This window comes from Bos mutus, chromosome 5 (genome assembly GCF_027580195.1).
Source record: "Bos mutus isolate GX-2022 chromosome 5, NWIPB_WYAK_1.1, whole genome shotgun sequence".
Lineage (NCBI taxonomy): Eukaryota > Metazoa > Chordata > Mammalia > Artiodactyla > Bovidae > Bos > Bos mutus.
In genome coordinates, this window is record NC_091621.1 from 48759348 (window position 1) to 48771375 (window position 12028).

A 12028-nucleotide genomic window follows, 5' to 3' on the forward strand; every position below is an offset into this window, starting at 1 on the left:
AGCACATTGGCAACTTACAGGTCTTGAGAATATTTCTTCTGTTCCCTTGGTTATTTAAAACGTGAAATCCAAACTCCTTGCCAGGTTTAAAAGTCAACAGACCTGTCCCACTTTACCTGATCAGTGTTACTTTCCCGGGAGGCAGACGCATCACTGCTGCTCCCACCTTACGTATCCGCACTTCTGGGCCTTCTCTCACATTCCTCCGTCCTCTAGAAATGCCTTTCTCAGCCTCCCCGCGGACTCCACACTTCAGGCAAAGCACCAGTTCAAGATTCATGTCCTAACGACTATTCCCCACAGTGAACTTTCTCAGAACTGTATCTACAAAAGGAGGTGTCACGTCAGTGTGATCCCTTCTATGATGCCTTGGGATTATTGTCTGGGGTGTGATATATGCCGTTTGTAGGCAAAGCTCATGAGAGCCCCTAAATGTGCTATGGACACCATGGGTCTTGTAGAAAAAATACTTCTTGATGTGTATCCTGGTGGATGTGCCAATGGCTGGCTTTGTTCCCTTATAAAACCTCTTACACAGCTTGTCTCTCTGTGAATTAGCAATCACTGGGTAATGACTGAACATATGTGTTCTGTCTATGTTTAATTACTCTGATATTCCTCAAATTAAGTGCAATGTATGCTACAACAGATTCTATCTAAAACTGTATAATGTTGGGCATATTCAAAGTTAAGAATATGCTCCTGGAAATGGAAGTCTTTTTACCTGCATGAATATTAAGAGGTTATTTTTATTTCTAATCTATTCCCTAAATTCTCCCTTGCCCCTCCTCAAAAAAAAAAAAAAAAAAATTGTCTTTACAATCCATCAGAATGTCCATTTGGTTTTATTTTCAAAATATATTCAGAGCCTGACCCTGCTCACCACCTCCACGTCACAGGAGGTGTTCTCTTGGAAGCTAACCCTGGGATGGAGCCAAGTGGAAGCAAGGTGATCAGGGGAGTGCTCCTGGGAATATCTATGAAAAGGAAGGAAACGGCTTGGGAAGAGGGAGGGGTGGGGCTGGGGAACTCTCACCGGGAAGGCCTGAGCTGACCACGTGGAGCTCTGAGCTAGGTCAGCCCTTGGGAGCCGTGCTGAACTGAGGTGAGGAGCCACGTCTTCAGACCCTCTACCCACATGTCACTGGACACAGGCTGCCTAGGAAGGCAGGAGGCCCCTGGATAAAGCAGCTGTCCTCAGAGGAGGCAGCTCTTCAAGGGGAATGACAAGCGAAGGCCATTAGCTGGAGACCTCCCAGCTGCTGGAGGAATGAATACTTCATTTCTGAAGGGGATCTGAGCAGGGTACCACACACCCAGCGCACTTCACCATGACTGTCTTGATCCGAGACCCCAACTTTTCATGATTAGTGTAAGAGCCTCCTCTCTCTCAAGACATCAGTGAGAGTGAGAGCAAGAGCAATTGATGCTGCTGTAAACCAGCCAACAGCTGCCCATCCTACCCCGAGTCATCACAGTGGCCCGTCAGACCCTGCCCTCTCTGCCTCCCATGGCTCTCTGACCTCAGCCCCTGCTACGTGCCCTCTTGCCCACTGCGCTCTAGGCCACACTGACCCATTTGTTATTTTTTTAAAGTGTTTGGCAAGCGTCCATCTGAAGCCTTCACATTTTACTCTTCGCCTCATCCAAAATGTTCCCTTGGACCTCAGCATGGCTCTTGTCCTCGTCCCCTCCAGGTTTTCACTCATGTCGCCTTATGCTCTATCCCCCGGCTCTCCCAATCTCTCTGCTGCTTGGTTTCTTCCATAGCAGGGATCTCTACAAGGGGAGAAATTTTGGAATGTTGCATTGACTATAGTGCCCCTTGTATCTATAGCCATGCCTAGCACATAACAGGTGCTCAAAAATACACATGTTGAATGAACTTCTGAAAGAGTTCCCATCATTGGCCCAAGTTGAAAATTATTCCATGGGTTCTTCAAGTCCCTAAGAAAGCCATGGTAGCTTCAATTCCTTTTCTTATGTTAAGCTTTGGTCATGTAGGTTGGTATTTGGTATTCTTTACTCCAGTTAAAGGAGGAGTAGCTTAAGTGTCTTTTCTAGAACAGGCAATTGAGATGCCAGAATTCTGATTTTATCTCCTACCTAAACCTTACAAAGACATTTTTGTTTCTTTCAAATTTGCTTTCGGTTCCTAAAAGTCGAAGAAGATATGACTTTTGACAATGATGGAGTTTATCCCCTGTGCTCTCTGAAAGTAGGGATGGTTAAGAAATACCCCTCTTTGTGTTCCAAGAAACAGTCAACCACCACAAAGGACAACCCAGCCTTCCCATATTCTGATATAAGACCCACCTCCACCCTTTCTCAGGAGTCCCACAAGTCCAAGGCAAGGCCTCTTGGCCTCTATAAAAACTCACGCCCCTTTTCTCTGAGACATTCCTCATTAATAAGTGTTCTCCCTATTGCAAAATTATATCCATGATTGATTGGTGCATATTGTCTTTCACACTTCATAAAGAGGGGGCTTGGGGTGGGAGGATTTATTTTTAGCCTCAAAGATGGTATCCGTTGGAAAATCAGCAGCTAACAATAATAAGTGTCAAAATAATTCTTGACAATAGACCACAGACGACCAAATGGTCTACTCCCTTAGCAGAAAGCCAGCATGGGGCTCAGTTTCAGAGGAGGGAATAATTACTGCTTCCAGAGGCTGACAGAAACTTGTTTCAAGCAGATGGCTGGACAAAAAGATACTGTTGGAAATAATTTCCTAGTAATAACGTAGATGTGGCTCTATGTAATTTCTTCCTGAAATTAACTATCTCCTCTCTGCTGGGCACAAAATTCTCAGTCTTTCCCTGTCTAGGATCCCTGGTTCTAAAGAAATGAGATGGTGGCAGGATGCTCCTGGAAACTAGAGACAGTCATACCTTTCATGTCTGCATGCTCTTACCTTTCCAAGGTAAGGATACAAGAGGTCCACCAGCCTGCCCTCCCATCGGGCAGATCTGTGGTCAGCTGTATGAAGATTAGGGTTTAGATAAATGGCTTCAACTTTATTCCAATACCTTTATTAGTCCTTCCTACTAGAGTTTACAGGGCTTTCCTGGTGGCTCAGTGGGTAAAGAATCTGCCCACAGTGTAGGAGATGCAGGTTTGATCCCTGGGTCAAGAAGATCCCCTGGAGGAGGGCATGGCAATCCACTCCGGCATTCCTGCCTGGAGAATCCCAGGGACAGAGGAGCCTGGCATGCTACAGTCCATGGGGTCGCAAAGAGTTGGACACAAATGAATCACCTGAGCACGCACCAGAGTTTACATTCTAGAGCAACCCCAGAGAAACAGTTAGTTCCATTCTGTTGGACACAAGCCCTCCAAATACCCTGCTGCTGCTACTGCTAAGTCAATTCAGTCGTGTCTGACTCTGTGCGACCCCATAGACAGCAGCCCACTAGGCTCCCCCATCCCTGGGATTCTCCAGGCAAGAACACTGGAGTGGGTTACCATTTCCTTCTCCAATGCATGAAAGTGAAAAGTGAAAGTGAAGTCGCTCAGTTGTGTCTGACTCTTAGCGACCCCATGGACTGCAGCCTACTAGGCTCCTCCATCCATGGGATTTTCCAGGCAAGAGTACTGGAGTCGGGTGCCATTGCCAAATACCCTACAAAGCCAAAAAAATGATCAGCTGGACTCAGATGCTACTGAAGTCTGGTGCCAGGGGCCCATTTATAACCTACAGACTCAGGGTTCTTGGGATGAGTAAATTAGATTCAGGTATACTGGGAATCCTCTAAAAATTATACACCAAATGTTGTGTGTATGTGCGTGTGTGCACACGTGTCCGTGTATGTGCGTGCATGCATGCATGTGCACTTTTCTAAAGAATGATTCCACAGTCTCCTCACATTCTTTAAGGCTCCATGCCACCTGAATGGATAAAAACCATTACCTATTACAGATATTCTGGTCCTTTGAAGAAACAGCATCTAGATAGCTCTCCCTCATCACTGGCTCTGACATGCCCAGGAGTACCAACTTCACCACCAGTTTATGAATAGGCTTACTTACTTCATTTGTAGGCACTCACTCTTCTCCTGGGATCAGCCATGAGCCAGTAAGTCATGCCAAGGAGTTTGGTATCAGCAAAGTCTGACTAAATCAGTTCATTTCTTAGAAGCTGACAAGAGGGAGGTTATATGATTAAATCCAACCCATTTGATATTGTCTGTGAGGGTTGATACAACAAAATACTACAGACTGGATAGCTTATAAGCAACAAGAACTTACTACTCCAGGTAAGGTTCTTGAGGCTGGGAAGTGCAAGAGCAAGGCAGCGGCGCGGCCCTTTCCTGGAGCATGGGGTAGGCCGTCCCGCTGTGTCCTCGCGTGCCGGGAGGGGCCAGGGAGGTCAGTGGGTCACTCCATGAGGACTCTACCCTATGACCTCATTACCTCCCAAAGGCCCCATCTCTGCATTCCCTCACCTCTGGGGGTTAATATTTCAGCATGTGAATTCTGGAGGAGGAGGGGACACAAACATCTGGGCAGAATGGATATTTTCCACAAATATTCTCCACTAAGACTGTAATTTGACACCCAAAACAGCACTGGCTAGAGACAACGTGAAAATGAAATGGGAACACATGAGTGCTACCAAGATGTTTGGTCCATTTTAAAAAATTGTTTTTCTTTGTAAGCACTGAAACCTGGATTTTATGGTCTATGCTTTGAATTAATAACAGGTTTTATAGTTACTGCCATATATTTTGCATAATTTTAACAGGCAAGGCTTAACTGGCTCACTGAACTGTATCTGTGTGAGACTTTAGTTTTCCCATAAAACAGCAAATGCCAATAAGATAGACATCCCTGTTCTAGGCTGTTTACACTTCTAAGAAGTAAACAGGCAGTTATTACATTAAAAACATTCCTTGTGTGTCAGCAACATCTAATTTTAACCTGTGGGGCTTTCAGAGGAGGAACTAAGGGCTAGAGATGGCACAAAGAACCCCCAAATATGCCTGATACCTAAACCCTGAAGCCTGATCTGATTCCACTGTGGCTGAATAAACCACATGCTTCTCAACATCGCTGTTGTCTTCAGGTACAAAATGGGATAGTATTGGCCACTTAGTCTATCCATAAGATCCTCTTATTTTCTAACTAAGAAACTAAGACTCTCTTAGTTTCTAACTTGCTTTGAGACAGTAGCTTGGAAGCATTTTGCAGACCCATAGCAAGAAGTGTCACTTTTTCGACTGGATGTAAAATAAATTAAGTGGAATTCTGAATTTCACATGCATTACCTTCCCTTAAAGGGACCAACATAGCAGCTTGGGCAGAACCTACAAAAAGCTCAGTTGAGGTGTCACCTCCTCGGTGGCCAACTTAATTGCTCCCTCCTTTGTGCTGGCCAAATAGCATCACAATTGCTAGCTGTTATGTTGGTCTCCTCAACAGGCCGAGGTCCTCTGGGGCAGGCACTATGTTTTATTTATCTCTGTATCTTGGGTAGTGCACATAAATTGCCAGCTTGCTGACTGCAGGGATTCATTTAAGGAGAGCCGAGTGTTAGGCCGGAATTCCATCCCAATTCAGAATACACTCTGAAGTGTGCCTACCAGTTCACATGCCTTGGTAAAAGTACTGAAGGACCACGTACTTCCTGTTTTCACGTGCAAATCACAGCAGGAAGGGGGGATTCTGACCACACTTCTCAGGGCCCCAGTAGGGTGAGAATATTAGAAAAACCCTGATGACTAAAAATAATTCAACTCAATGATTCAGCAAAAGCATTTCTCGGTGCCAGGCACTGTTCTAAGCTTTTATCTGGTGGGAGCCTCCTTGTAAAGCACAGGACTGTTACTGTATACATTACATACCAGGAAACTGGCACAGAAAGGCAGAGTTACTTGCCAAACAGACGAGCCCTATGTGAGTATTGTGAGGATTCTCCATGCCTCTCACCTCTGAAACAAGGCAGGGTGAATCCTTTTTTCCTCTGCGTTCCCACAGACCCGCTACCCAGGCCCGGACCTCACTGCCTTGTGCTGTGACGGGAGATCCATGTGGGTCTCGCTGGCTGAACACTGAGTAGCTGGCGGACAGGAGCTGTGTGTTTCTCGGTCACCTTTCTGCCTCCCCGCTTAGGGTAACCGGCTTACGGGAGCTTCTCAGTAAGTGTCCCTTGAATAACCAAATGAGGGGAGTCTCTTTCCAGAATGACCACTTCTGAGGAATTCCCCGGAGCAGTGGTCACCAACCATTTCGGCACCAGGCACTGGTTTTGGGGAAGAAGATTTTTTTCGGTTGGGGGAGGGGATGGTTCCAGGATGATTTGAGCACATTACATTTATCGTGCCCTTTATTTCTATTATTATTCCATTGTGACACAGAGTGAAATAATTAATACAACTCACCATAACGCAGAATCAGATCATCAGCCGTTAGGTTCCCATAAGGAGAGTGCAACCTAGATCCCTTGCACGTGCAGTTCACAGCAGCGTCCGTGCTCCTGTGAGAATCTATTACTGCTGCTGATCTGCCAGGAGGTGGGGCTCAGGCAGTGATGCGCGCGATGGGGAGTGGCTGGACATAGATGAAGCTTCGAGCACTTGCCCGCCGCTTACCTCCTACCGTGCAGCCTGGTTTCTAAAAGGCCACAGATGGCTATCAGTCTGTGACCCCGGGGCTGGGGACCCCTGTCCAGAGAAAAGGATGAAGACAGACTCATCCTCTTGCCTCAGTTGTCTCTGCAACCTCTGGTGAATGTAAACATTTAACAAGGACTTCCCTTGCATTACTGTTTATAGTGAAAAAGGAAAAGACTACTTACAGATCCACCTCATGTAATAGGAAAGTAGTCCCCAAGTCACGGCATAGGCATTTACTGGAAAGCATGCTACCACTAAAAACGAGGGGGCAGACCAGCAGCTGCACGCAGATCAAATCTGGTGTCGCACCAAACTTGAATCAATAGGTACAATATGTCTGTGCCCTGGAACACATATTCTTGGAGGAAGAGAACACAGAGCTGAGTGGATCACATGCTGCAGTAGACAGCGTATCATGCTGTAAGAAAGAGATTAAAAACTCAGGATAAAGCCCAGGACATTTACTGGCATGTGCTCAACTTTTGCTTTTTGAGGGCATGAGAGTGCACAGTGGGGGCCGTCAATAGCTCTACTCAAGCAACGAACGGGTTCTAAAGGGGGAACAAGCCAACAGGCGGATTATGGTGGATGTTTTGACAACAAAAAGGCATCTGTATACTTAGTCGCTGGGGTCTTTTCATTTTTTTCAAGTATGCGGCTAAAAATCATAGGGTTTGAAAGTGCGCATCAAACACAAAGGACGTTGAAAATCACCGGTAAATAAAAATCTCTAATGACATGGCAAGATGGTGATACATCAAATAAAAGAAGCCAGTTGTGAAACAGCATGTATGATACAATCCTGTTTATATTACAGAAGGAATATGCAGGCATGGCAGAGGGACTGGAGGACAGAGAGCAAAACTGGGCTGTAACAGGGCTTATCTTTGGAAGATGGGACTAGAAGCTTATTGTTTTCTTTTTTGCTCACTGGTATAATTTTTCACTGCTACAAAAAAAGCTGTTCTATGTATATACTGAGAAAATTTCATAGAAGTTAAAGTTTTTAAAAAGTTAGGGGCGTGCTCATCCATGTGTGTATGTGCACACACGCAGGTACACCCCAAGCAAAGTGGAGTAAGACTTTTCATCTTTATTTTTTGGCAGCAGCTACAAATCCTCTGCCACATCATTGTACTCACTCAAAATTTTATTGGGGGGTAGGCATTCACTGGGATCATAGAATCTTCTGTACAAAAACACACGGATGTGCCTTGCAAGTACACCCCCTATCAGATTCTCTTGGGTGGCAGGCAGATGTGATGCAGACCACTCTTCTCAGCAGGAGGTAAAAACCAGGCAGTAAGCTGATACTCATTTCTTCCATTCTGCAAGTCTTTTGCAAGAACATGAGCAGGCCTAAAGGGTCACAGTTGCTTTTTGATGGTAGAGACACTCTGCTCCTTAAGAGCGACAAATCAGAGCTCCCTAATAACCTGGCAGCCCACCGTGGACAACTTCATAAGGAACTGTCCTTCACTGGCGACAGAGCGCACAGGTGTCTGTGTGTGACAGATGCCCAATAAACGGCGGGAAGGCCCCAGCTAGTCATCAGTGCATGCTCAGTCACTTCAGTCGCGTCCAACTCTGTGACCTTATGGACTGTATCTCGCCAGGCTCCTCTGTCCATGGGGTTTCCCAGGCAAGAATACTGGAGTGGGTTACCATGTTCCCCTCCAGGGGATCTTCCCGACCCAGAGATCAAACCCACGTCTCTCCTGTTTCCTGCATTGGCAAGTGAATTCTTTACCACTAGCACCACCTGGGAAGCCCCTAGTCATCAGATCCACTAATAAAACGTCATCTGACTGAATGCAGTCCAGGCCAGCTATACTCACTCATCCATAGATGTGGTGAGAACAAAAGCTGAAATAACTCTGTTAGAAAATCCAGGGGGACGAACAGCAAACCAAGTCCAGAGTTCAAAGTGACAAGCAGTTACTGAAGATACTGTAGAAGTACAATCAGTCACTTAGTGCAGCGATGAGGCCAAAAGTGTAAGGATTTTACAAGATCATGAATTAATGACTGGACTACAGAATGGAAAATTAGAGGTGATAAGGCCAGTGAACCAAACTGTTGGACTGTTAAATAACCAATCCTTTTTAGGAAAGAGAATATGGTTACCAGACATCTGACCGAATGTAATTAACACACCGCTGTCATCGTCTTGAAGACCTACCTTCTGTCAAACCTCACTACTCCATATGCTTCTCCTTAGAATATTTTTCCCTTTGAAAAATTCTGAGTTAGGCTGGTATTGGGAAATTAGATTCCCAATATTTAGATTCCCAATTATTAGATTCTCCAATAATTCCAAAGGATGGATCATAGATGGGAATGTTCACCTGTTACTCTTTAAAAAAAAATTATTATCATTTATTTATTTGGCTACCTGGGTCTTAGCTGTGGCATGAGGAACCCTTGATCTTTACCTGCAGCATGCAAACTTTTAGTAGCAGCAAGTGGAATCTAGTTTCCTGACCAGGGATCGAACCCGGGCCGCCTGCATTGAGGGCATAAGTCTTAGCCACTGGACCACCAGGGAAGTCTGCACTCTCTTTATTGGACCCATAATAGCATTAATAAAAGCCGATCACCTTTTAAAGCTTAACCAGAAACATGGTAACCGCACTTCTTCCTACAGAACCCTCAGCTTTAGCCACTGTTCCACTTGACCTGGGAACTGTATCCATGTTTAGCCACAGCAGAGAATTAACAGCTACCATTTCCCAAGAGCTGACGATGGGCCAGGCACTGGATGAGCCCATGGCAGATGATACTCTTTTACTTGTCACAAATATCTTGGAGGTGAGGACAGTCATTGCCTCACTCTACAAATGAGGAAACTGAGGCTTAGAGAAGTGAAGTAACTTGTCCGAGGAGATGCTGCTAGTAAACCACTCCATCTTGCTACGGGATGGAGCTCACCTCTTGCTCAACTACTTCACAGGCTTTTTGTGAGGTCCAAATGAGATCCTATGTATTAAAGGCCTTGAAAACAGTAAAGCATTTGACCAATAGCATGTGTTATTTTAAAAAGTCAGAAGACTAAGTCATAGTCCTTAGGAGCACAACGCTTCAATCATCACGGCTTCAGGAGAAAGACCACACTGTCCCCCAACCTCCAGTTCTTTAAATAAAGGGCACGGGATTTTCTTAAGCAAATCTTTTAAAGATAAAGGGCTCAGGTCTGCATGCTGGTACTTGAACTGGTCTTTGCAGGGAGCTTTAGTGTCTTAACTTCAATGCAGACACCCTGCCTGAACTATTCATCCTGACTAGAGCAAGCAACTATTCCACTGTTACTATCAATTCCGTTCCAAAGACACAACTACAATAATTTTACACCCTAAATCTAGGCAATACAAGAATGAAAGGGGAAAAAAAAAACAAGCAATACTTCCTCACGAAAGGGCTACATTATATACAGCAATTTGTTTTTATTATTATCATCATTAATAGTTAAGTCCACTGTATCGTTCCCAGGCAACATAAAAGTGGATGATTTATACACAGAACACCTTTTTTTTTTTTTTTTTTTGAACCAGTAGGACTCACCAGTCTATTAAAAGGCAACCACACAATTAAAACCTGCACAATTCAAAAAATGCAGTATTTGAGCGATTAGAAAGTCAATTGTCAATTCATTCCGGCAAACCTCCTGAGTAATCCCACTTGTCAGGTAACATCAAGTGCAGATTCCACTATGCCCTCTCATCTAAAAATCACCATGACAAACAAACAACCCCACCCCCAAGTCTACCTGCCCTGGAGAGAGTCACGATTCAGCCATGTGACTAGCCCCAAGCACGGACGAGGGCCCAGTCATTCCAGCATGTGCTGGAGCACCGAGGGGTCCACGTCCACTGCCTGGAGGCCCCTGTGCAGGCTCTGGAAGGTGGCCTCCTTCCCGAAGCGCTGCCTCCAGCGCACGAAGGCCTCCACCATCTGGGACTGCACGTTGTGGGGATGGTTGGCCTTACAGCGGTAGATGTCTGTCTGGGACAGCCCCAGAGACAGCACCACAGGCTCCCACTCAGGGCCCAGCCTCAGGGCCAGCTGGTTGATCTGCCGGTCGGACGGGGAGCTGTGCAGGATGTGCGGGGGGATTCCAGTCATCCGGTCATCTGGGGAGGAGAAAGACACCATGGTGAAGAGAGGGAGCCGACACATTAGAAAGTGAAAAAAGTGTTAGATGCTCAGTTGTGTCTGACTCTAAGTGACCCCATGGACTATAGCCCGCCAGGCTCCTCTGTCCACGGGATTCTCCAGGCAAGGACACTGGAGTGGGTAACCATTCCCTTCTCCAGGGGCTCTTTCCAACCCAGGGATCGAACCCAGATCTCCTGCATTGCAGGCAGATTCTTTACTGTCTGAGCCACTAGGGAAGCCCAAACACACCAGACGGGCAGGGGCAGGCAGAAATGAAAATGCAGGGGATGAAACACATCCCAAGTGTCAGGGCCAACTTTTAGTCTTCACGGGGGCTGCTCAGTAAAAAGCCATATGTAGGGGCTTAAGAAGCACTTAGCACCTAGGGATAGGTTTATTACAGAAAATGTGAAAACAAGAAAATAAAAATAACTTGAAATCCCATCAGAGAAACACCCATTCAGAATACTTCGATCTATTTCTTTTCAGTCTTTTATGCATAAAACATACATTTAGGATTCCACTGCAGGTACTGCTCAGATGTTAAAGAATCTGCCTGCAATACAGAGGACCCAGGACCCAGGTTCAATCCCTGGGTTGGGAAGATCCCCTGGAGGAGGGAATGGCAACCCACTCCAGTATTATTGCCAGGAGAACTCCATGGACAGAGGAGACTGGCAGGCTATAGTCCATGGGGTCACAAAGAGCTGGACACGACTGAGCAACTAACACACACGAAGCTTTGTAACATGCACTTTTCACTTTCACCTCCTTTCCTAGGGAGGCCAAGCTGAAGCTTCTGGCGGCATCTAAGCATGCCTTTGTGGCCCTCCTCCCTCTGGAACTGGCCTGTGGTGTTGTTTCCTGTAGGAATGGTCAGTGTAGAGGGTAATTTGCTAAAGGGTAATGGGCTGTACCGGAGAAGGCAATGGCACCCCACTCCAGTACTCTTGCCTGGAAAATCCCATGGATGGAGGAGCCTGGTGGGCTGCAGTCCATGGGGTTGCTAAGAGTCGGACACAACTGAGCGACTTCACTTTCACTTTTCACTTTCATGCATTGGAGAAGGAAATGGCAGCCCACTCCAGTGTTCTTGCCTGGAGAATCCCAGGGACGGGGGAGCCTGATGGGCTGCCGTCTATGGGGTCGCACAGAGTTGGACACGACTGAAGCGACTTAGCAGCAGCAGCAGCAATGGGCTGTACAGAACAGCTAGTCTCTCCTGACCAACTTGAACACCTCTAAGAAAAGTGACA

General features: G+C 46.1%; 1 protein-coding gene across 1 annotated transcript in view; it reads right to left on the reverse strand.

The window, feature by feature from the left end:
- Window positions 1-10021: 10021 nt before the first annotated feature.
- Window positions 10022-12028, reverse strand: part of CRADD (CASP2 and RIPK1 domain containing adaptor with death domain) — a 190781-nt gene continuing 188774 nt past the window's right edge. Inside the window, exon 3 of the mRNA XM_005889064.3 lies at window positions 10022-10747. Within this exon, the coding sequence (XP_005889126.1) occupies window positions 10446-10747 (302 nt within the window). The 3' untranslated portion in view covers window positions 10022-10445. The remainder of the gene's footprint in view (window positions 10748-12028) is intronic.